This window comes from Danio rerio, chromosome 1 (genome assembly GCF_049306965.1).
Source record: "Danio rerio strain Tuebingen ecotype United States chromosome 1, GRCz12tu, whole genome shotgun sequence".
Classification (NCBI taxonomy): domain Eukaryota; kingdom Metazoa; phylum Chordata; class Actinopteri; order Cypriniformes; family Danionidae; genus Danio; species Danio rerio.
The window spans coordinates 53610867-53637821 of NC_133176.1; the positions used below are offsets into that span (position 1 = coordinate 53610867).

Below are 26955 nucleotides of genomic sequence, written 5' to 3' on the forward strand. Positions count from 1 at the left end.
GCCAGATAGCAGCTGAACGACGCGTGACCGAGACGTCATCATCGCTCGCCGCCGCTGAGGGACGAGTGTGTGGCGTGTGGTATTATGGTATTATAGAAAAGAGTCACACGGTTTCAGTTTTATGTGAGTATAATAGTTCGCATTTCTGCTCAGTTTATGAGTTATGTTTAATTGGTATCTGTAATGTAGCGTATTTGGAACGGAATAAGAGTTGTTGACGCGTTTTTGTGCTATGAGGACTGGAATGCAGGGGTGATAGCGTTCCGGCACCACGCCGGATTTCCGGCGTACTGTGGCTGCGGGGGGAAAAAAAATCAGGTTCACGGATATTGATCTGTCATTTCTCTAGATTCACAGAATTCACTCACTGCTGAAAGCGCCGGATTGGTTTTTATTAAGTGCCATTTTGTGTGCTCCTGAATCATCTTTTGAGTGTAGACGCCATGTAAATAAAAGATTAATTGTGTAATTTAGAGAGCTTTATAAATTATAACGGATCTTTGTGAGATCTCTATGAACTAAGATTAGTGACGCTTTTTAGTGATAATAAGAGGAGCGTGCTTTGCACTTTCCAGGCTATAACGTTAATCCATTCAGAATTTGTATGAAACTTTCGTTTTCGGCACATATACGCTGATATGTTTTGGGAATGACATCTGCATATTTACGCTGGGTTTATTCTCGAAATAACGGTGAAGAAATAGACGGGACAAAAATATATTTCCCCCTTCTCCTTAAACAACTTAGTGTTTCAGCTATGAAATAGTTCAGTTTTGTATGTATCCTTATGGCAAAGTGTTTATATTTAGTTTCGTTTTTTATTCAGCTTATTTAGAAAAACGTTTGGAGCATTTTTTATTCGTTAAAAATAAGTTTTTTTTAACGAACAGCGCCCAGCGGAAGACCATCATTGTCTGTTTGATCCGTTTGCCTTCTCAGATCATCACGACTTGCCTAAAATAAAAGATATAAAACAGTTCAAGTATAAAACAATGGTAGCTTAAACGTTAAAGAATGTGTGCTATTAGGCGCATAGTTTGCTTATAAAAAGCTTGCAGGACATCGAGGCGCCAGAGCAATCACTTGCATTTTTTCAGTGGGAGCAATTTAAAGTTATCCGTCATTTTTGCTCTCAAAGTACGAGTAATACATCAAAAAACGTTACAGCGTTTTTATAAAATAAAGAAAACCAAAATTATGCGCTTTCTGACGTCTGGTTTTTGAACAGGAGCGCTTAACAAAATGAAGCAAAATGTATATGCCTCACAGACATAATAAATATATTTATAGAAAGCTTTAAATGATTACTTAACGAAATAAAACAAATCGAAAACAAAAAAAACTCCTTCATGTAATCCGTAAAGATGAATTTCTCTCTAAAGGCGAGTCCAAGTGGAGATTGCCAGTCAGGATCTTTGCGACACTGACTCAGAATAAGTTTATTAATAAATAATTAAGATATGTCCTTACTCTTTCCTCGACACATTCATTGTTATTTGTTTTTGCCGGTGCTTGGGGCGAGTTTTAGCTTATTGTGTGCGCTTGAACGCGGATTCACAGTAGCAGTTTTAACATGGAGTGACACGACATCTGACGTACAGATGACACTGGCACATGCCACTGAGTGTATAGTGACACTTTCGGTGGCACGTCCGGTTTTCCACTGTCATGTGTCACTCGCTAGTGGCATGTGTAGTGACCTGTGTCACTCAGTGTCGCGCTGCATGTCACTGACATTAATTATGACATTAATTAACACGAGCAAAACCATATTTAATCATTACGCGACTTTTAACCTAATTTATCGCGTCGCAAGTTAGTTTATTTGCTGAGCTACTCCACGATGTTTTAATTTAAACGCATTTATTTTGTGTATTCGTAGACATACTTCCGTACGTAATATAGTCATTTGAGTCATGTCAGTCAAATTTATTGTGGCATGCTTATGTATGGGAGGGGTTACACTTATCTGTTGTACTGTATATTATTGCATCCTGGCAGTTCCTTTGTTCCCTACAATATGGACTTCTCTATGTTTTTAATTAATTCATTTATTTTATTATTTAACTTATTTTCATTTTAAGGTATTTTAAATAATATCCTTTAAAAAGTTATAATAAAATGCATGTTGAAAACTCATAACATATATGCATGTAAGATAACAGGTGTCATTTGCCTAATGATTTTTAAATATTAAAGCAAAGAGACTTATAAGATTAATGTGCTTATAACGTTCTTATACTGACACCTACTGGCACATGTCACAAGATCACTGACACTGGCATGTGTCACTGACATTACTGGCATGTGTCTAAAAAGAGCCGCTTGACAATAACGATGATCAGGGTTACACATAGGCTGTTAATATATTTGGGCCCAGGGGCCCACAAGTTATGTGTTAAAAGTGCGGTGCATACATAGTACCCCCACCCCTACTCACCTCAGGGGCAAGGAAAAAAAGTTCAGGCTCAGGAATTTTTTCCACTATCACCCCTGGGAATGTGAAAGTGACAGTCAGCAGTGTTTCTATATTAGGGTATTACGGATATAAAAGGGATTATTATCAATATGAACATTACTGTAAGGCACATTATGGTCATATATTGATAGGTCTGCACATTTGATTTTTTTTTAAGCTGGTTTATCATAATTTATGACAAGAATAATATTAATATATGTATATTCCTGTTCGCATAATGTTACATTTGAACTATTATGCAAATAGTTTTGAAATGAATAATTTTCTAATAATATCCTTCACCATCACGTGCAGTTTATGGCCTGTCAAACAGGTTCATCTTTGAATAAGTCAACACAAATAAAAGATATGGACTGAATACAATATAAATATGGTTTCAGTTTAGCACTGAACATAATCATAATGTATATTGTGCAAAGAGTAATCTTATTAATGTCATATAACGTGATTATACACAGTTGTACTCAGTTCACTTGGCTGAACAAGCCCTACTTTACAAATCACAAATTAGTGTTAAATATTAGTATCATAAATATAATGATAAAATTCTATTATCAAAATAGAACGACTGTTTAAAGATTTGAATAATATTTACATAATGTATTAGTATAAATATATATATATATATATATATATATATATATATATATATATATATAYACAYATATATATATATATATATATATATATATATATATATATATATATATATATATATATATATATATACATTTCTAAACATAATAGTTTAATTTCAGCTGGAATAAAATCAGTTTTTAATTTTTTACAAGCCATGGTCAATATTATTACCCCCTTTAAGCAATTTTTTTTTCGATAGTCTACAGAACAAACCATCATTAAACAATGACTTGCCTAATCACTCTAACCTGCCTAACTAACCTAGTTAAGCCTTTAAATGTCACTTTAGCTGTATAGAAATGTCTTGAAAAATATTTATTTAAATATTATTTACTGTCATCATGGCAAAGATAAAATAAATCCGTTATTAGAAATGAGTTATTAAAACTATTATGATTAGAAATGTGTTGAAAAAAATCTTCTCTCTGTTAAACAGAAATTGGGAAAAAATTCAAATAAACAGAGGGCTAATAATTCTGACTTATATATATATATATATATATATATTGCAAATAGAAATACAGACCAATAAAAATATAAATCGAAAAAGAAATATAAACCAATATTTTTGTAACATGAACAATTACTATTGCTTAAAATTATTCTTAATACAGTGCAAATATTAAGATAATATTATTCTTCTAAAGTAAATGTGTCAAGTACAAATTTACCCACACCACCGTTACAATCCTAAAGCTAAATTATTGTGATTTGATTGGGGCTCTTCTTCGTTAATAAAGCGCTGGCTCATTGTGCGGCACGAGTGCATGGTTGTTTTCCCCTCACCATTCAGATCTACATGAAAGTGACAGCTGCTCCTGTAAATGTTACTTTCGCTGGTGTCGGATGTAACACATGGCCTTAAATGTCTTTCACAAGCACTTCAGACGTTTTGGAGGTTTCTGACACACATGCCGTTGTGTTTTCTTGGATGCATTTCATGGATTTTATATTCGTTTCATGGCTAGAACTCACTTTTATTGGCTGTCATATGACAGCGATGACCACCGCTTCAGGCCATTATGAAAAAAAAGTGACAACTGAACTTTTTTGGAAGCGTTCTTTGGTTCCCGGGACTCGTTTTCAGGGGTTATGCAAATGAAAACAGTCCTGTCATGGTGCTCATAAATTCTTCCACCACAGGCCCATTTAAAGCAGTTCAAGAACTTCAAAAACAAGAGACTTTGATCCACGATATTATCAACTCCAGCTTTTTTGTGTTTCTAATTTCCTCATCTGAACTCTTTTGTTTTCATCCTGCGCCAGCTGTTGTTTTCCAGCACCACCCTGCACTATGTGTTATGATGTGTTCTTCTCTTTTCCTACGCCTTGTAAAAATTCCCTTAGTCCTTTTTTTTTGCCATTGGATGAGCCGTAGCCAAATGTGTAATGTGTCCGTGTTCCTTCAGCAGCTGTCTCTCAACCCAATGGGAACTGTTGTTTGATCCGTCGTGGAGCCAAAGAGGATTCCTCAATCAAAACACTTTTATAGTGGCGGCGGGCGACAGTGACGCAATTACGTCCCATGGTGGACATGAGAACACACACATTTAGATGCCATATGGTTTGATTTCGTCCTCTTCCTCCTCATTGTTTTGACCTGGAGATTGGCTGGGTCTAAAAGTACTGAAGTGAGAACCCAAAACAGGGTTTGCGGGGATTAGGATGGAGAATGTATGCTTTGATGAGGTTTTCACATGCTGTTTGGCGTCTAGCCGATCTATTGTGGAGCATCTGGCTGGTGTCAGACGTTTCATTATAATTTCCCTTTCATGGAAAGGGATTAGGACAGAAAGTTGGCCACATATCGGTATAAATTACAAATTAAAGCACCGTGTAAAGTATGCCAAAACACCTCATGTTTTTTTGTTTTTTTTTATGTGCACCAGAGATCTTAAAGATCTCATTTAAAGAGGTCGTGCCCTCCCGAGTGCTGCATGTTCCCAAACGCGGATAGGATGTCCCTTTGGATCCTCTCTTTTTTTTTTTTTTTTTTTTGAATGATGTTTATGAGTGACTAAGAGTTCCTACTGCGTTTGATCTCTTTCTCTTTGGCTTGCTGTTCCAGGTTCCTGGTACGTTCCCTTTTCAAGATGTCAGGCCACACACCCTCACTCATGAGACTGGAACAGAAGGCCGCGGAGGCCGAGCAGATCATCGAATACCTCAAGCAGCAGGTCCAGCTGCTGAAGGAGAAGGCTAGTAAGTGGATGCATGAGGCGCAAGTGTGTGTCGCGCACGGGTCAGCGACAAAAGAGGATGCTGGAAATGATAATGTAGTCTGAAGTAGACAGAGAAGAGATGCTGTTTTAAATGTAGGAAATTAAAAATGTTTTATTTGAGTTAAATGGACATTTCAAACATTTGTATAATTTCCCTTAGAAACATATTAAGATTTTATTGCAGTACAGTTTTAACTTTTTGATCTGAGGTGACAATAAAAGCATTTATTATGTTACGGTTTTCTGTTTCAAATTAATTTTTTGTCAGTTTTTACAATTTTCGGAAAAAATTTTAACGTAAAACTGATCAGAAACAGCATCAAAGAAATTATAATGTTAAAGGTGCAGTATGTACGTTTTACACTTAGGGCCCTATCATACACCCGGCGCAATGTGGCCCAAGGCGCGACGCAATTGTTATTTGCTAGTTTCAGCTTGGTGGAAGAGTTTTGACGTTTTGCTCCAAGCTGTTTAAATAGCAAATGCATTTGCGCCCATAGGCGTTCTGGTTTTAAAAAGGAAGGCGCATTGCTATTTTAAGAAACTACGAAAGATTTTTCAATAGGCCAGAACAAAACCGGTCTATTGTCCAGTGCAGAGCTTGTTAGTTGTGCGCCTCGCTTACACACTGCTTTATACACACAAGATGTAGAGCAATACGCAAATATCTTTACAATTAAAAAATAATTAAAATATTAAGGATATATATATATATATATATATATATATATACAAAACATTATTTTCTAGCCTACACAAATTTAAAAACCACTGCCTTCATGCCTTCTTTATCTCGGGATAATGTTAACATTATTAGCAGTATTATTTATTATATCCATATATATATTTGTTTTATTTAAAAAAAGCTTATATTTAAAAAATTCACGCTTATATTTGCCCACCTGTCAGACCATATGGGACACAGCATATGTATTTGGATATAACTCAGGTTTTTTGACCACACTTTGTTATTATTGTTCATTTATTCGTTTGCTGGAAATTAGAACTGAATTTAGAAATAGTTTTGACACAAATCTTTGCGCTTAACAAACAAAATTAATTACAGGCTAATGGATGTCTTATGAGATGCCTTATCTCTCATTCTCGCGCTGTAGATGCTCTGTTTAACTGTTTTCTTGCTAGTGAATGCTCAGTTTTCCGTCCTTATATTAGCAAAAGTAGATTCTGACACGCCCTGAAAGTGTTTGCGCACTTTGTGCATGGACTGTCAAAACAGAGCCCTTAGTGGTTCAACTAGGTATAGCATTCCTGGTTCAAAACATATAGAAGCCCAGATTGCCAGAATGAGGACCAACTGAAGTGTGCTTGCCTATCGAGCTTAAAGCTGCGGTCACATTGCAGGTTTCTCCTCATATACTTCCATTCACAAGCGCACAAACCAAACCAGAAATGCAAGCTTGTGCGTCAGATTTTGTAGATTGCTGCGTTGGAAAGTTTAAGCTTGGTGAACTCTGACCTGCGAAATGGCATCACTTGAGTGCGTGAGACCAATCAAGGATCAAAACATGACCTCTCTGGACAGAAATTTAAAATATAGAGCTACCGCTGGCTTTTTTTAAATGTCTATGCAAGCCAACACATATCAGTGATTCAGCATGTACATTTTGATGGAGTGCAGTGAGTGCAATATTCTGTGCTTCTGCATGGCTGTATATGAATTTCTGTCATGTTTTGTCTGGTGCAAACAGCTAAATTGCTTATCAGGGCAAATCTCATCACAAAGCATGTTGTTAGGACACGGGCTTTCAATGTAACCTGTTCAGCCAATGTTTACCTTCATATTATTTATATTATTTTTAATAGAAATAATTAATAACCTCATGTGAAACTCTGAATCTGCGTCTCATTTCAGAGTCTGCTATTGTACACCCGAGGTCCCATTTCAGTTATGAAGGGATACTCTGAGAGCCTTCTTGTCTGAATGAATCAAATATGCAGTTTTCCACCAAGGCAGCCCAGTGTGCTGAAATATAATTGACTAAACTGGCACTGAGCGATTTAAATGGACCAAAACAAAGGCAGACGTTCCAGCACGTTATGTACATTTTCAAAGCAGAATATCTGAGTTCAGCATTATTTTTCAGATAAACCAGAATGTTTACTTAGCATGTTTCTTAAATTTCTTCAAATAAATTATGCTGTTTTATGCTTTAAAAGAGTCAAACGTATATACAGCACCTTTAAAAAAAAAGCTTTCAGTTTTGAATAAATCCATTTTTTTCATGATCTCTGAAAATAATATTAAACAGTTCTGCTTTCAGCGCTTGTTTCTTGAGCAACAAATAAGCATAATAAAATGAGTTTTCTTAAGTGTCAGTCAAGTGAAAATTGCAGTAATGATGCTACAGAGTACAAGTTAATACACTATTAAAATGACTTTATTTTTAAACAAAATAAATACAATTTCAGTAAGCAAAAGATATATATTTGAAATCATTAAAAACACTTTGTGGATTTTAATATTCCATCAGATTCCTCTACAAAATATCATAAATTTAAAAATATGGGCTTTTATTTTTGTGCAGTTGTACAGGCCACACTAAAAGAAGAGAAGAAACTGATGGTGGAGAATGCCAAACTCAAGAAGGACATCGAGGAATTGAAGAAACAACTTCTTGACAAGGAAAAGATGAGAGGAGGTAGAGTATCACACATTCTTGCTGATGTTTTTGAAGTACTGAAATGCTAACTTGACAACATATCGAAACCGTCTAAAATTAAACCCTTCAACACATGACCACCCACATCACTGACGCCTGTTGGGTGGTCAGAAAAAAGTTTGAAAGCAAAGTATGAAAACGATAGCCAAGCTTTCTGCTGTTCCTGCTTAGATTTTTAGTTACTTTCAGGTGGTATTAGAAAGACATTTAAAGGGACAGTTCACCCAAAAATGAACATTTACTTACCCTTAAGTTGTTACAAAGCATTTTTTATTCTGATGAACACAGACTGAGATATTTTGAAGAATGCTTGTTGACGATGTCCATTGACATTCATAATAATATTATAGCAAATGAACTACAGAGACATTTCTATATTAGTTTTCTGCTAGATAATTTTGGCCTTCCTGTGATGAATACAAAAGAAGATATTTTGAAGAATGCATGTTGACGATGACCTTTGACATTCATAATATTATAAAAGCGAATGAACTACAGAGACACTTTATAACATACACTCACCGGCCACTTTATTAGGCACTTTATTGTTCAACTCCTTGTTAACGCAAATTTCTAATCAGCCAATCAAACGGCTGCACTTCAAGGCATTTAGGCATGTAGACATGGTCAAGACGATCTGTTGCTGTTCAAACCGAGCATCAGAATGGGGAGGACAGGTGATTTAAGTGACTTTGAACGTGACATGGTTGTTGGTGCCAGACAAGTTGGTCTGAGTATTTCAGAAACTGCTGATCTACTGGGATTTTCACGCACAACCATCGCTAGGGTTTACAGAGAATGTTCAGAAAAGGAGAAAATATTCAGTGAGCGTCAGTTCTGTGGGCACAAATGCCTTGTTGATGCCTGAGGTCAGAGGAGAATGGCCAGACTGGTTCCAGCTGATAGAAAGGACAGTAAGTCTAATAACCACTCATTACAACTGTAGGTTGCAGAAAACATCTGAATGCACAACACATTGAACTTTGAGGCAGATGGGCTACAGCAGCAGAAGACAACACCGGGTGCCTCTCCTGTCAGCTAAGAACAGGAAGCTGATTCTACAATTGGCACAGGCTCAACAAAATTGGATAATAGAAGATTGAAAAAACGTTCCCTGGTCTGATGAGTCTCCATTTCTGCTGCAACATTCGGGTGGTCGAGTCAGAATTTGGCATCAACAACATGAAATCATGGATCCATCCTGCCTTGTATCAACGGTTCAGGCTGGTGGAGGTGTAATGCTGTGGGGGATGTTTTCTTGGCACACTTTGGGCCCATTAGTACCACCTGAGCACCGTGTCAACAATACAGCATACCTGAGTATTGTTGCTGATCATGTCCATCCCTTTATGACCACAGTGTACCCATCTTCTGATGTCTACTTTCAGCAGGATAATGCTCCATGTTATAAAGCGTGAATCATCTCAGACTGGTTTCTTGAACATGACAATGAGTTCACTGTACTCAAATGGCCTCCACAGTCACCAGATAGAGCCAATAGAGCACCTTTGGGATGTGGTGGAATGCTTTCATGTTAATATGGACCAAAATCTGTGAGGAATATTTCCAGTACCTTGTGGAATCTGTCACAAGGATTAAGGCAATTCTGGGCTGCAACCCACTATTAGCAAGATGCAAAATACCACCTTCAGGCATAAAGCCACTAATAAAAAAGCTCTATTCTAAACAAATGAAACATTTTTTAATCCAGCATATAGAAGGAAGAAAATAGTTATTTTTTTATTTATTTAAGATATTTAACCCAAGATGCACGAGACTCACTCATGGACATTTACTTAAAGAAGTTCCTCTAATTCCTAGTCCTTATTACATTAAATATTTTTATGTGAACTGTCTCTTCAATTGGATGCAAGCTAATCAGATATTAAACATGACTAGTCAATACTTGGGGATTCATAAAATAGGTTTATTCTATTGTGAAAGAGGTCAATAATGATATTTGTTATTTTCAGTGATTGACGTGCCTTCTACTGAGCTCAGTGTCCAGTGTGTGTCGAAACCCACGTCTGCAGATCCACCTGTCTCAGCATCCCCTTCTGCTGCCTCCTCAAAAACACCATCAGCCAAAAACAACGACGAGGCGAAAAAGATGAAAGCTGAGAAGAAGGGTAAGCATTCTTCTCTGACTATTAGTGCAACATTTCTTTTATAACAGCTCATCTCTGCGGTGGTGAAACGTTCCAGGCATTTCTGTTGATTCATTTGCAGCAACACCATCCAAAGCATTTCAGAGGTTTGAGTTTGCTGCTTAATCTAATGAGGACTCAGGTTTAAATTCATACAGTGAAGCCATTTCTGTTTGAGCTGAAATTTATGTTTAATTTTGGTTTTTGGGTTCTAACACATGCTATTGGACAGGGGTGGCCAACCCTGTTCCTGGAGAGCCACCTTCCTGCAGATTTCAGTTGCAACCCATATCAAACACACCTGAACCAATTATTTAGGACCTGAACACCATGTGATAATTACAGACAGGTGTGTTTGATATGGGTCGCAACTGAATCTGCATGAAGGATGCTCTCCAGGAACTGGGTTGGCCACCCCTGCTGTAGGAGGTCAATCACTGCAGCATTTGATGAGCGCATCTGACCAATCAGAAAAGAATAGACGCTCAGAAAGGTGGGATTTAGCTAGATTTAGCATATTCTGTTAACGGTATCATGATATAGCATAATTTCTTTAAATTAAATCAACTTATACATTATACACTCACCGGCCACTTTATTAGGTACACCTGTCCAACTGCTTCTTGAAGCAAATTTCTAATCAGCCAATCACATGGCAGCAGCTCAAACATTTAGGCATGTAGACATGGTAAAGACGATCTGCTGCAGGTCAAACCGAGCATCAGAATGAGGAGGACAGGTGATTTAAGTGACTTTTAATGTGGCATGGTTGTTGGTGCCAGACGGGCTGGTCTGAGTATTTCAGAAACTGCTGATCTACTGGGATTTTCACGCACAACCATCTCTAGGGTTTACAAAGAATGGTCTGACAAAGAGGAAATATCCTGTGAGCGGCAGTTTTGTAGGTGCAAATGCCTTGTCGATGCCAGAGGTCAGAGGAGAATGGCCAGACTGGTTTGAGCTGATAGAAAGGCAACAGTAATTCAAATAAGCACTCGTTACAACCGAGGTCTGCAGAAGAGCATCTCTGAACACACAACATGTCCAACCTTGAAGCGAATGGGCTACAGCAGCAGTTTGTTGGCTCACCAAAATTAGACAATAGAAGATTGGGAAAACGTTGCCTGGTCTGATGGATCAGAATTTGAAATATAAATATAAATGATAAATTATGAGAAAGTATTATCATAAACAGTTTATTTTGTTACACTACAAAACAAATAACAGAGCATAATATAAAATTATAAACTTTTTTATTTTGTCCAAACGAAACAGATCATCATATTGTAAAGTCTTATGCAAATAGTTCACCCAAAAATGAAAATTTACTTATGGTTTCAAACCTTTTATGAGTAAAAAGGTAAAGGGTTGCAACATTTTTCAAAATATCTTCTTGCACCGCCAACTTTTCTTGCATACGTTTTGCACAGTGGGTGCCCTTCCAGCTGCAACCCAGTTCTTTGGGAAACACCCAAACATACTCATTCACACTCATGCATTACGGACAATTTTGTTTATTCAATTCACCTATTCCACCTGTCTTTGGACTGCGGGAGGAGCTGGAGCACCAGTTCACACCAACACGGGGAGAACATGCAAATTACACACAGAAATTCTAACTGACCCAGCTCGCACTCGATCCAGCAACCTTCTTGCTTTGTGGTTGAGTGCTAACCACAGAGCCCCCAAATAGCAACATAAATGAGAAAAACGTTTAACCATGTGTGCAATCCCATCTCTATAAACCTCTTTATCCCTCTCTCGTTAATAATGCAGTGTATGAAATGCATTTGAAAAGCTTGATGGGGTTTTAAAGAGACTGAGCGAATGTCAGGTTAAACTCCAACCAGATTTTAAGACGTCACTTTTCGAAGTCTCCGTGCCCTGAAGGATAGAGATTATAAAATGAGGCGATTATTATGAAAGGTTTTTCATTTTAAATAATTTAAGTCCCTTCAACTTGGGAACGCTCTGTTCATATCTAAGTACAGATCATTTTTTGTGAATTGGTGGGCTGAGGAAAAACAAGTTAAGTTGTGCGTTGCTCTGACATTCCTGTGGGCCAGATGTTTCATAATTCTCTGAAATTTCTCTTGTAGTTTGGCGTTGATGACTGCTGTGTTTCGGTGTGGATGAGCGTTTCTCTTTCACCTGTAGTTCACACGCATGTATTTTTTTTTTTTGGCAGTGCTGATGATTATTCATGTTAAAAATGCTTTAAAGCAATCTTGGAGCAATTTCTGACAGAGTTGCGTACATTCGGGCTGCGCGATTAATCAAAACCAAAGTGCTGCAATATTAAACCACATAATGCTGTGATTTGAATTAATTAAATAAATAGTCTCCGTGTTTTAAAGTGAAGGGTCGTCTGCTTAACTATTTTTCTTTCTTTAAACATTTGTGATAAGAAGCACATTTACCAGCTAATGACACGTTTACAAGGATTTCAGAGGAAATGAAAAGGTGGCCTCGCAGTGCTGCGTGAATAATTCTGAAAGAAATATTTTTTATTTGCAGTTTACACAAATATGCAGTTTGGCACCCTCTGCTGTTTAAAGTCCCCATGAAATCAAATCTAAGCATATGGATTACGTTAGCTCACATTGCTAGTTTTGTGCTATAGGTGAATTGGGTGAGCTAAATTGACCGTGGTGGATGAGAGTGTATGGATGTTTCCCAGTGTCGGGTTGCAACTGGAAGGGCATCCGCTGTGTAAAACATCTGCTGTATAAGTTGGCGGTTTATTCCACGGTGGCGACCCCAGATTAATAAAGGGACTAAGCCGAAAAGGAAGGAATGAATTAACATAAATACAACCATACAACAATCACATAATATCAACACTCAGCAAGACAACCACATGACTTACAAACTTAAAAACATGTTAACCCCATGTATACTACTCCAGATCATTCTTAACAACTATCTCATTCACATCAGACAGTGATCCCATTTAGGACAACAACTGCAATTGGGATAAATGAGGCTTTAAAGGCTTTGGTGTGTCAAATGATCCTTCAAAAAATATTGTGCTATTACTAGTGATGGGTATTGTTGAGGATTTAACAGTTTCGATACCATTTATCGGTTTGGTACTTTAACGGTTCTCTTATCGTTACTTTTTGTAGTGTATATATATATATATATATATATATATATATATATATATATATATATATATATATATATATATATTAACATAATTATCAACACTTTATTTTATTATTTTGTTTTAAATGTAAATTAAAAAAAAAAAAACAGTAACCGTGAAACAAATAAAAATGATTCTGTAAAAAGAATGTACAATGGTTTGAAGGAAACTGACTCTCGGTTTTTAACCTTTTTTCTTCTGGAGAAAAATCAACACGTTTGCCTTTTCTGGCAGAACTTTCTTGGTTTATTGTGCTCCCTGCAGTTTAAAATACTCACTTTGAGTTGTAAAATGCAGTTAAATAATCAGGTAATGTTTATGATTTTTCATTAACAAATTCACATAAATGAGTCACTGGTGTTTTGGGAGTTAACAACGTAAAAATAAGCAGTTTTTTTGCATAATTTCTTATGAAAAGTTTATGTTTAGGCTATATTTGTTATTACAGCTTATGTAAAAGCATTTTTAATGTTTAAGATTTATTTAGGCTACTGCAGGAAAAAGTTTTCATTGTCACCAAATGTGTGTGTTTATTAAACTATTAATATTTTATATTTTAACTATAAAAATGACCGCTAGCATAATGATGTGGATGATGTACCATTAGCTAGTCAGTGGAAAAGTTTTCATTTGTCTTTCTGCAGTTAATACACTGTTGAAAGATGCTTAGCTAGATTGCTTGTGTTTCTGCTTGTATAAGAAAACAACTTGTTGCGTTTGTTGCAACGGGCATTGTCGGTGTCCACTCAGAAAATATAACCCTGTTTGGTTCTCTCCGACATTCCGCAAGCTTACGAGCTGTGTGTGCATGTGAGTCTGCGTTGCGAGCTATGTGTGTGCTAGGCGTGAGCCTCCACTGAGCGAGCATGTGCACAACAAAGAAGGTGTTTGAACTAAACGCACTCACCGTTGTACTATTAGCTGAAAACACGAGCATTTCTCACGTGAGATTGCCAACTGTGCAGACGAATATCACAAATTAGAAAGGGTTGGTCAGCTAAGTAGGTATGCTATTGTAAGTAATGTATATTCAGCAATAATTCCCCAGTACTGATAGCTATACTGTTAACATCAGAGCTTATCGATACTTCGCTCTTTTAGAATTTAGCACTGATATCAATAAAGAACCGAGTTTCGGTACCCATCCCTAACTATTACTATTATAAACATTGATTCATTTTTAATGATCCAGTGATACATACAAACCCCCTAAGAACTGTGGTACTTTGTTTCTGACAAAATACTCAAGACAACATATCCAACACAGTCTCCCCATTCCCACAAGTCCAGAAAGCAGTGATAAAGTTGTGCCGTTTTCAAATCACCAGAGTGATTAGAAACAAACAGCGCACTTAACCCAAACCACTGCTAGCGCTGTTTTTGAGGAAAGCTCGGAAACAGAACGGAGATGACAAGGCGACTTAACATCCACTTGTGGACTTTTAAAAGCATCTCAACAGCTCCCCGGGGAACAATATGAACAAGTTTAAAAATAACTTTCAAAGAGCTGCATTAAAAACACCTCACAAACCAAAAGCACATTTCCTCTGGGTGGACATTTTCTACAATAAAAGCCCAGAATCACAAGCTGTGCTGAGGTCAAGTCAGTAGGTGCGTCACCAATCACACACTTATGCACTATTCTATGCAATTTTATAGTATACATAGTATAAGAAGTGCATTTACTGCATTTACACTGACCCCCCCACCAACCCCCCCCCCCAAAAAAATATTTAATGCACTCAAAATACCCCCATAATACTCCCAATGGTCACACCTTTGCTCATGTAGTGGAAGAGGTGGAGCTATCAGGAGGGCGGAGGTTTACTTTATCTTAGATTAGTCAAGACAAATTCTCCTTTGTACTCATGATCAGTGTTAGGGGTAATGCGAGATAATATTACTTTTATAAGTAACAAGTGAACTAATCCATTACTTTAAAAAAAATTAAGTAATATTTGAGTTATTTAAAAAAAAAGTGCAGGGTAAAAATCTATTAACACAAAAGTAATGTAACACAAAAAGTAAATAAGTAATGCAACAAGTTACTTTTTGGGGAGTGACTCAATAGTGTAATGCATTACTTTATTAATTAAGTAACTTTCCTCAACAATTAGCAAGGTCACATATAATCAACAGACAAAATTGAGGATGGCGTGGTAAAAATGTAGTTAAAGCATAATAGTAAAGTGACGTAACAATTATTTCCATAAAAAGTAGCTAAGTGACGCAAGAAGTTACTTTTTGGAGAGTGACTCAATATTGTAATACATTATTTTATTAATTAAGTAACTTTCTCCAACAATTAGCATGATCACAAATAATCAACAGACAAAATTAAAGATGACGGGAAAAAATGTAGTTAAAGCATAACAGAAAAGTAACGTAACACATTACTTTCCATAAAAAAGTAACTAAGTAATGCAAGTTACTTTTTGGGCAAGTGGCTCATTATTGTAATGCATTACTTTATTAATCAAGTAACTTTCTCCAACAATTAGCATAGTCAATTAGAAAAGCATAGCACAAGAGTAACGTAGCACGTTACTTTTTATAAAAATTAACTAAGTAAAGCGACTAGTTAGTTTTGGGCAAGTGGCTCAATATTGTAATGCATTACTTTATATAAAAAGTAACTTTCCCTACAATTAGCATAGTCACATTACATCAGCAGACAAAATTAAAGATGGCTGGATACAGATGTAGTTAAATCATAGCACAAAAGTAACGTAACACATTACTTTCCATAAAAATTAACTAACACAACTAGTTACTTTTTGAGGGAGTGACTTAATAATCCAATGCATTTCTTCTTTAGGTAACTTTCTCCAACACTGCTCATGACAGATACTTTTCAGTAGTTTGGTCATTTATTTCACTAGTTGGGCATCTGTTAAACGTCGCCTGGTAACAGTTTGAGTTTCTGTTTTGTACAAAAAAACATTAGTGTTCTATTTGGGACAACACTAAAATATAAAACTATTACAAATATTTCCTAAGTGCTGTTTTATGGAGAGAAGATTTTGTTCAAAACAACTTTTAGGCTTTAATTCATATTGTGCCGTTTTGGTGAATGTCGCTTTAAATTCAAACGAGTTTGTTTTTCCAAACCACTTTCCAAAAGAGGGCGGAGCTGCAAACACCTGTGTGTCAGAATAGCCACAGATTCAAAACAGGAATAACATGAAAAACGGAAATTGTCAAGTCACTCAGATGAACAATGTGGAGTTTTCAAATGCAGTTGCTGACGTTATCTTCCGCAGGTACAACAAAACAATCAGACGGTAATGTCAAACGGCTGCTTCCCACTCAGGTTTGTCTATGCTAATTAGGGAGAGATCATCACTAATGTGCAGGACTTTCTCCCTCCGATGACATGTACGAATGGACAATGTCAATCAAAGTGTCTCTATAGACTGTTTTTATCAAGTGTGTAGTTACAAAATTTAAAAGAATAAAATTAATACCATTAGAAGGTAGATATATTCACACACTGTTGCCACACAACTTTTGAAACCCTTCATTAAATTGACGTTTGCATAATTCCCTTTAAAATGGTTTTTAAAAAATTAAACTGCTTTCATTCCAGCCAAACTATAAGAAATAAGGGCTAATAATTGTAATACCATTAACTGTATGTGTGTCATTTAGAACACAACTCGTGTCTGTAGTGGAATTATATGCACAGCTTCATCCTATTTCTTTATAATTCATAACATAAACTTTTACACCTCTCATTGTGTTCTGATTGGCAGACACAAAAATATCTGAAATCAAATTTGGTGTTTTGGTGCAGGTGAGAAGAAAGAGAAGAAGGCAGCGGCGCCTCCTCAGGAAGATGCGAAGGTGGACGTGTCTCGACTGGATCTGCGAGTGGGCCGCATCATCAGTGCAGAGAAGCATCCTGACGCAGACTCGCTCTATGTGGAGCAGGTTGATGTGGGTGAAGCAGCTCCACGCACTGTGGTCAGCGGACTGGTCAAACACATCCCTCTGGACCAGGTACTAACTTATCCGCCTCGAGGGTCCTATGCCGATCCTTCCCCTCTCTATACTCTCCACACTTTCCTATAAATTATCTCTACTGTCCTATCAAATAAAGCTGAAATAAAGGTTTATTAAGTCATTAACAATAAAAACTCTGAAAAATCAGATATACAGAAGTATTGACAGCCTTTGACATGAAGCTCTAAATTGAGCTCAGGTACATTCTGTTTCCACTGATCATTCTTGAGATGTTTCACCAGCTTAATTGGAGTTCACCTTTGGTAAATTCAGTTGATTGGACATTATTTAAAAAGGCATACACCTGTCTATATAAGGTCCCAGGGTTGACAGTGCATGTCAAAGCACAAACCAAGCATGAAGACAAAGGAATTGTCTGTAGACCTCCGAAACAAGATTGTCTCAAGGCACAAGGCTGGGGAAGGTTACAGAACAATTTCTGCTGCTCTGAAAGTTCCAATGAGCACAGTGGCCTCCATAATCTGTAAGTGGAGGATGTTTGAAACCACCAGGACTTTTTCTAAGCTGAGTGATTGGGGGAGATGGGGCTTAGTCAGGGAGGTGATCAAAAACCTGATGGTCACTCTGTCTGAGCTCCAGCATTCATCTGTGGAGAGAGGAGAACCTTACAGAAGAACAACCATCTGTGCAGCAATCCACCAATCAGGCCTGTATGGTAGAGTGGCCAGACGGAGGTCACTCTCCGCCTGGAATTTGCTACAAGGCATCTGAAGGACTCTCAGACCATAAGAATTATGGTTTGGGAAGAAAATTATCTGGTCTGATGAGACTAAAATTGAACTCTTTGGAGTGAATGCAAGGCATTACGTTTGAAGATAACCAAGCATGGTGGTGGCAGCATCATGCTGTGGGGACATTTTTCAGCAGCAGGAACTGAAAGACTTGTCAGGATAGAGGGAAAGATGAATGCAGCAATGTACAGAGACATCCTGAATGAAAACCTGCTTCAGAGTGCTCTTGACCTCAGACTGGGGCGAAGGTTATTCTTCCAGCAAGACAATGACCCAAAGCACACCAAGAAAATATCAATGGAGTGGCTTTACAACAACTCAGTGAAAGTTTTTGAGTGGCCCAACCAGAGCTCAGACCTAAATCCTATTGAACATCTCTGGAGAGATCTGAAAATTGCTGTACACCGTCGCTTCCCGTCTAACCTGATAGAGCTTGAGAGGTACTGCAAAGAGGAATGGGCAAAAATTCCCAAAGACAGGTGTGCCAAGCTTGTGGCATCATATTCAAAAAGACTTGAGGCTGTAAATGCTGCCAAAGGTGCGTCAACAAAGTATTGAGCAAAGGCTGTGAATACTTCTGTACATGTGATTTATCAGGTTTTTATTTTTAATAAATTTGCAACAATTTCAAAAAATCTTTTTTTCACATCGTCATTATGGGCTATTGTGTGTAGAATTGTGAGGAAATAAATAAATTAAATCCATTTTGGAATAAGGCTGTAACATAAAAAATGTGGAAAAAGGAAAAAAATAAGCGCTATCAATACTTTCCGGATGCACTGTATATATATATATATATATATATATATATATATATATATATATATATATATATATATATATATATATATATATATACACAGTGCATCTGGCATTTATTTATTTAGTGCAATTATTGTATTTTTTCCCCCACCATATTGAAATAAAAACACAATTTAAAAAATTTAAAAATTTCAAAATGCATTGCATCATTTAGCAAAAACTAAAAAAAACACACTTTCAAATTGAGTCAAGCCTAGTATTTACGAGACAGCGTTTTGGAAGTGTCTGAAGTAACATGAGCGCAGTTAGTCTCGCTACTGTACCCAACAGCAATCTTTGTTTGCCATAAAATGAATGCAGCTCTTGTTGATTAGGTGTTATGTGTCAGAATATTGTGAAGGGGGATATTTCAGTTTTACTGTTTCATATAAAACGTCTGCACTACTACGATTCATGCAGGTCCATAAACCTGCTCCATGCACACAGCTCAGTCTCTTGTGTTTTATTTTCCAGAGCCCCAAGTTTACGATTTGTTTAGGGGATTCCTAGCAGCTCGTCAGAAATTCTAATTACCCCAATAAAACGCATCTGTTTCCTTCATTCGTTTAATTACGTACGGTCCCCCCAAATCTCTGGTTATGGCTGCATCAAGGTTGCTTTAAGTATGTTTGTGCATTTATAGAGTTGAAATAATAATGAACGTCCTCAGTTGGTTGCGTACAGGATTTTGGACGTAGATGAGATGAGATTTGCTTATTGCATGTATTAAGTTTATTAATTTTGTTAGGGGGTCTGTTTTGTTCTGCACCCCTTGTTCTTGGTTATAAAAACGAATAATTCCGCTGTTATGAAGTTTCCCAGCTGTTCCTCATAACATGGTATGCTGTTGATGTTTTTGGATCATGGCATTATTTCGCTTTCTGCCGTACAGGGAGTTCAGGTCTATCTATATGTTTACTGCATATCTTTATTATTAATATTTTTTGGAGTTTCCCATTTAGGTGCAAAAAAAGCAAGAATAACATTCAGAAAGTGCCGTTTAGATTAAGATGTGCTGCACTTTTTTCTTTTCATAACTAAACTTAACATGGGTAAATGAAACAAGCGGTGAAAAATCAGTAGTTAAGAAAGCATGTGATCACATAGATGCAAGTGTTTATTATTACACAGTTGTCTGGAATACTCGCTACTGATTGGTCAGTTGCGACATTCCAAGGTGTATTCTTCCAAGTTAACAACCTCTAAATAACGCAGGCTCGTCCAGGAACTTTGAATGACCTTGACTGTCAGTGAATACGTCCGATTATATACTATACATTTGGAATCATATGTATCTGCTTGTGTGTCATGCTGCGTTTTTTTTGACTGTTTTGGAATGTTTGCTGCAGTCTTGTGAATTATAAATAGGGTAATATATATTCAGCCGGTTTTGTTTCCATTTGTTTTTTATTTGTGGTGCCGACTTGTGTCTGATTAATGCGCAGGTTAGTGTATACTCCATCAGCTGTTTTTGTTTCTGTCAGCTTTGTATTTTTGACTGTTTGGCGCCATCTTGTGTCTGAATTAATGCGCAGGTTAGTGTATACTCCATCAGCTGTTTTCGTTTTTGTCAGCTTTGCATTTTTGACTCTGGTGCCAACTTGTGACTGAATTATTGGGCAGGTTAGTGTATACTTCGTCAGTTGTTTTCGTTTCGGTCAGCTTTGAGTCTTTGGCATCATCTTGTGTCTGAACTAATGCGCAGGTTAGAGTATACTCCATCAGCTGTTTTCGTTTCTGTCAGCTTTGCTTTTTTAACTGTTTGACGCCAACTTGTGACTGAATTAATGCTCAAGTTAGTGTATACTCCATCAGCTGTTTTCGTTTGTGTCAGCTTTGCATTTTTAACTGTTTGGCGCCAACTTGTGACTGAATTAATGTGCAGGTTAGTGTATATTCCGTCAGCTGTTTTTGTTTCGGCCAGCTTTATGTCTTTGGCACCATCTTGTATCTGAATTAATGCGCAGGTTAGAGTATACTCCATCAGCTGTTTTTATTTTGGTCAGCTTTGCATTTTTAACTGTTTGGTACCAACTTGTGACTGAATTAATGTGCAGGTTAGTGTATACTCCGTCTGCTGTTTTCGTTTCGGTCAGCTTTGTGTTTCATTAAATAATTATTAAGCTTTTATGGCTCATGTTTCGTGTCAAATTGATGTTTGGTGGCACATGGCCGCGTAATAAGCTGGGTAAAGTACATCCAGGAAAACAGTTGTTTATGCAGAATAAAGGCCTTCAGTCTTAAATAACAGTGCTTATAAGCCTGTCAAGGTTTTATTCTGCCATAACAACATGCTGGATGTGCGCTATCCCTTGTATAGCATGCTAAAAAGCAAGAAGCTTTAAAGTGTATACAACCACAGTTTCTACAGTAAAGCAACTGTCCAGTGCTCATGTCTCTGAACCAGAATTTTAGCAGGTTTTATAATTACAAAACAGCTATCTACAAATCACAGCTTAGTTACAAGATTAAAAGGTGGAAAACAAGAAAACTGCAAGAAAACATCTGGATGAGGGGTGTCTAAACTTGGTCCTGAAGGGCAGGTGTCATACTGATTTTAGCTCCAGCTTCAACACACCTGCAAGGATGTTTCTAGAAAGCCTAGTAAGAGCTCGATTAGCTAGCCCAGGTGTGTCGAATTGGGGTCGTAACCAAACTTTGCAGGACGCCGGCCCTTCAGGACAGAGTTTGGCCACCCCTGATCTAGGTAGCTCTGTTCCCCAAATCACTTTCAAATCGCAATTTTGATATCCACATGAAAAACATCTAGAAATGTTCCTGTTTTCTCTAGCAAAAGCTTTTTTTTTAAAGTGCGCATCTGCTCTGTGTAATGTATTGCATCATGTGGAAGCTCAGATCAGATCAAAATATATTTTTTCCATGATAAAATAAAAAATAAGACTTGTTTCTGTTATGAAACAGATTTAAGATAAAACGATCAAGTTGATGAAATCAGACAGAAATGAAATGTTTAATGGTTTTCAGACCATGCTCACAGATATTTGTTCCTTTTTATCATGAACTCACTTCAATATGTGCTGTATCTTAGAAAACAAGACTTAATGTCATCATTTATGTTCAGATATTTGGAGTACAAAACAAAAATACAGAATAAGATGCGCATTTTAAGCCCTTCATGCAACTTTTATGAATGAATGTAATTTGTAAAAGGATGCATTCAGGCTTTTTAAGACCTACACTGTAAAAACATTATATAACAAAACGTTGTTTTGTTTATGAACTACATTTGTTATACAACGTCTAACCAGTTTGATTGACGCAAGTTTAGATAATGAGAAAGGTTCATTTGATTCAGCTAAAAATGTAAGGCAGCAAGATTTGTTTTTTACCGAGTGCAGAACTCTGCAACAGAAGAAATTATTTAGAGAGAATTTCCATTTGAAAGAAAGTCAAATGTAATACGCAATCGCCATTGACTAATAATAGTTTGAAAGTGTTTACCGGTAGAAGAAAACATTATGCCAACAACAACAAAAAAAACTTGTAACAAGCTGAAGTCCCCATGAATCATGTCAGGTCAGCCAATAGCAAATCACAACTATCCAACCAGTTTATTATGGACAAAAATCAAGTCCTGCCTAGGCCTGTCACAGTTATCAATATATTGACTTATCACACATCACATGGACATAATTTCAATCATTTTTGGTGATGCAATACATATCGCCCATACATAAACACCTATTAGCTGATTCTGCAACATCTATTAACTATTAAAGGTGTCAGTGTCTGTATATTTTCATGTTTGTGCCTGACAGCTGAAAATAGATCTGGTAGCAGATATCACAGCCTCTGTTGCTCTTTAACTTTCACTTTTTTGATCCCATTGCCTAATTAAGACATTGCTAAAATGACTATAATTAAATTAAATATTATTAAGAATAAAATATGAGGTGCTCTTTGAAAGATAGTACTACATGCATACTATGCTGTTGAGTTTGTAAGTGCATAGTGTGGCATTTGGGACGCAGCTATACTTTTTTTTAAAGTCCTATTTGCTGGGTCAGTTGGCGTTTCTGTGTGGAGTTTGCATGTTCTCCCTGTTTTGGTGTGGGTTTCCTCTGGGTGCTCCGGTTTCCCCACAAGTCCAAAGGCATGTGGTATAGATCAGTGGTACTTAAACTGTGGTACGTGTACTTCCTTCTAGTGGTATAGGAAGGAATGAAATATGTCATGTACATGCTACATATAATTCAAAATGTATTAAAAATGATGTATATAATATGCCATATATTATATATAGGCTTTATTTCTGAGGTAATCTGCAAGGTTTTGTAACTGTGCAGAGTTGTAGCTGCTTTACTGGGCCTACTACGCTACTGTATTTCAATACTGCTCATTTTGGTGGTACTTGGAGAAACAATTTTTTTCTAAGGTGGTACTTGATGAAAAAAGTTTCAGAACCCCTGGTATAGATGAATTGGGCAAACTAAATTGGCCATATTGTATGAGTGTGAATGCATGTGTATGGATGTTTCCCAGTACCGGATTGTGGCTGGAAGGGCATCCGCTGCATAAAACATATGCTGGATAAGTTGGCGGTTCATTCCGCAGTTGCAACCCCTGATAAATAAAGGGACTAAGCCGAAAGAAGATGAATGAATATTCATACTTTTTTTAAAATGAAGATATTAAAAACTTTCAAGGATTTAAGATTCTGATGACTGCTAAACACATCAGTCTTGTGAAAAGGGTCCAGAAACATCACAATATGGAGAAAAAAGACGATTCAAACTTTAGGAAAACCTGATTTTGATTCTTTGGCTGATCTGTAATAATTTCATGTCCATTTCCTCCATCTTCAGATGCAGAATCGAATGGCTGTGCTCCTCTGCAACCTGAAGCCGGCTAAGATGAGAGGAGTTTTGTCCCAGGCCATGGTCATGTGTGCCAGCTCTCCGGAGAAGGTGGAAATCCTGGATCCCCCGAGTGGAGCAGCGGCTGGTGACAGGATCACCTTCCAGGGCTTCCCAGGTAACGTTTCATATTTATACACAGACGAGCTGCAATGAAATGCGATATGACTGGCCAACAGTCCAAGGAACCCACAGTCTGTTTAGTGGAGCCCATCTGAAAGCCTCATGCTGGTTTATTAAAGGAACAGCTCTTAGAAGAAACAAAGTTCTGCTGTGATTTACTATGCAATGCCCCACTTTTGCTGAAAATATCTTCAGGCTCAGTTGGTTAGCATTGTCGCCTTACACTAAAAAGGTCACTGATTCGAGTTCCAGCAGGGCCAATTGGCATTCATGTGTGGAGTTAGAATGTTCTTCCTATGTTGGCGTGGGTTTCCTCCGGAGGCTTCGGTTTCCCCCACAGTCCAAAGATGTGCGCCATAGGTGAACTGGTTAAACAAAATTGGGTTGCAGCTAAGCCTTCCCTGCACAAAACATATGTCGGAATAGTTGCCGATTCATTCTGCTGTGGCGACCCTTGATAAATAAGGGACTAAGGAAAATGAATGGATCTCTGTGAAATCTATCTACGACTTCAATGAGCGATAACTCATCCAGAATGCAAATCTGGGCCAAAAAAAAAGCATTGTCTATTCCAGCCTTTAAGTTGTTTGTTTTGTTTTATATGAGCTAATATTATATTCCCATTACAAATAAAAAGCCAGTTCCTCCGCGCTTGGGGGAACCTCACAAACAATCTGAATTTTATTTGCAAGCTATTAAATAATATGTTGGATCTGGCAAGAAAGAGATTTGGAGGAGCTTTTGTGGTCGAGCACAATAACTAATGGGTAAATTCCCAGGAATCGCGTGAATATGCAGTGCAGGGGAGGACCATCTGCACAGACACGAGAAGATAAATGTCAATTTAGCCTTCCCATCTCTCCATTTTTAAACTCTTCATCTTTCCAGCTGCCAAAAAGTGTAAGATGTTAATCCTAATGTGTTTTTCCCAAGCTAATTACAGTTACTCCCAATAGAAAACACAAAGCACGTAGGAGGAGGATTAAGGCAGCTGTCCAACTTCCTCCAGTTGTTGGAGTCATAAAATGACCCAAAATGGTCCACAATCAACACAGATTATTACAGAGAGACCAAGAGAACAAGCCACCAAATTGGTTTTATTAGCTTAATTATATTTTCACTTCCTTTTCTACGTTTTCTTCTTTTGTTTTGCCATGAATTGTTGAGTATTCTCAAATGTGACTCATTTTTAATGATCAATTTTGTTGAGTTTTTTATTTTGTATTTACGGCGCTCTGAAACTTGCCATTAAAAGTAATGAGGACAGACCGTGACCTTTCTTGGTCCTTTCTTTCCTTCTCATCTCACATTTGGATTCTTGCAGTTCTGATGGTTGTGCAAAGGTCAGCTAAAATCCCAGGATCGCCGTCTGCATTCAAATCAAGCTTTTGACTTCATTTTGCGTTGATTTATGTCTCCTTCTTGTAGGTAGTAGCAAAAACAGGTGTCTTGGTCTGCTTTCCAAGACGTTCCCTTGACTTTTTGGAGCGCCCAGTTTTGGCTGGATTTAAGTGGAACATTCGGTTCGATTCTGCGAATGTTAATAACTCTCGAAGTTGATTACAAAACCGGCTTTTGTTTGGAGTCTTTAGGGGGAAAACTAATCAAACGCTCTGCTCTTTTCGGTCCAGGTGAGCCTGACAAGGAGCTGAACCCCAAGAAGAAAGTGTGGGAGCAGGTCCAGCCAGACTTGCTCACCGATGATCAATGTGTGGCCACTTACAAGGGAGTTGCTTTTGAGGTCACTGGCAAAGGAGTGTGCAAAGCTCAGACAATGAGTAAGAGCGGCATCAAATAGGAAATCTCCCTCTGTGACAAAGCCTATTCTCTGACCTCTAGACCTCTCCAATTGTGCTGAATGAAGGGATTAATAAAGTCTTTGAATACTATTCTTTCTGTCGTATGAATGTCATTTAACTATTATATCAACCAAAATGAGCGTGGTAATCAGTATTACTGAGGTTTTGTTAAGTGATAAACTAATTTCGAGAGGATCATGATTGATTGCTGCTGGTCTCACTTCAACAACCATAGATAAACCAATCAGATGAATCTAAGCCTACAATAACTGAAGTTTATTTTGTATTTTGTAATTTGGTAATATTAACCATCAGAAACTTTACCAGGTTCAAGGTAAACTATGGCATTCGTGACAACACTACACAGACTAATAGATAGAGTAATGAATGGATCATGGCCCTCTATATTGTTTAAAACATCTTATTGACCTTATTCTAAAATGCAGAAGTGCGCCTGTTTTCGCGATTGTCTTAAAACTTCCGTTTCAGTCGCCTATGGGAGAAATGACAAGGAATAATAAACGGCAAAAAACGGTCAAACTGCTTGCTCTACAAACAAATGTTTGCATGACTATTCAGACCAAGTAGAATTAAATAACAAGGAAATATCAGTTTACAACATTAAACAGCGGAACGAGCAGTTTTTAATGTCTAAAAATGAATGGAAGTGAATGAGACCGGAAGTCTCGTACCAAAAAGATTTAAATGGCAGCGCCCGCTCGTCTGCGGAGAATAAGGTCAATACTGCAGGACTTTTAAATTCTTGATTCTGATTGGCTGATAAACAATCTAAGGTGTGCAGTTATATCCATTTCAACACACAGTTTTGACCGCATTAAAATCTACACTAAATGAGTTCAGTTATTTTCACATAAGTCAATATAAGAAACGTATATCAAATATGCTCAAAACAAAAGGCTTTGGAAGAGATGTGTAAGATACTTGTCCTACACATAAGAGCAGTTTGACTAGAAAAAAACAGACAAATATCTTAAAATACAACATCTGTGGGAGCTGAATAACTGACTTATAAAATAATGCTGCTCGGATAGGCTTAATTTTTCCTAATAATTCATTTAAAGCCTCGTCAATTACTGCTTACATGTTTCTGCCTGGTATTAAAATGTGTTTTGAAAGACCCAATCACAAGCTGATGAGCATTACGGATCCCACCTGGTATTAATGTGTTGAAATGTTTTGTGTTTGGATTATGCTGAGAACGTTCCCTCTTATTTTGTCACGCTTTAACTCATATTAAGCAGCTCACGCGCAAATGGGA

At 37.2% G+C, this 26955-nt stretch overlaps 2 protein-coding genes across 2 annotated transcripts in view; one reads left to right on the forward strand and one right to left on the reverse strand.

Moving 5' to 3' along the window:
• The window catches only part of tbck (TBC1 domain containing kinase), a 173733-nt gene that overhangs the window by 96274 nt on the left and 50504 nt on the right, over positions 1-26955 (reverse strand). The gene's annotated exons all lie outside the window — the stretch shown is intronic.
• aimp1a (aminoacyl tRNA synthetase complex interacting multifunctional protein 1a) lies at positions 15-25766 on the forward strand. Its single transcript, NM_001045851.1, is given in 7 exon segments — positions 15-123; positions 5187-5320; positions 7887-8000; positions 9995-10150; positions 17116-17321; positions 23704-23872; positions 25509-25766. Coding segments are annotated over 7 exon segments (948 nt in total). The 5' UTR covers positions 15-121; the 3' UTR covers positions 25676-25766.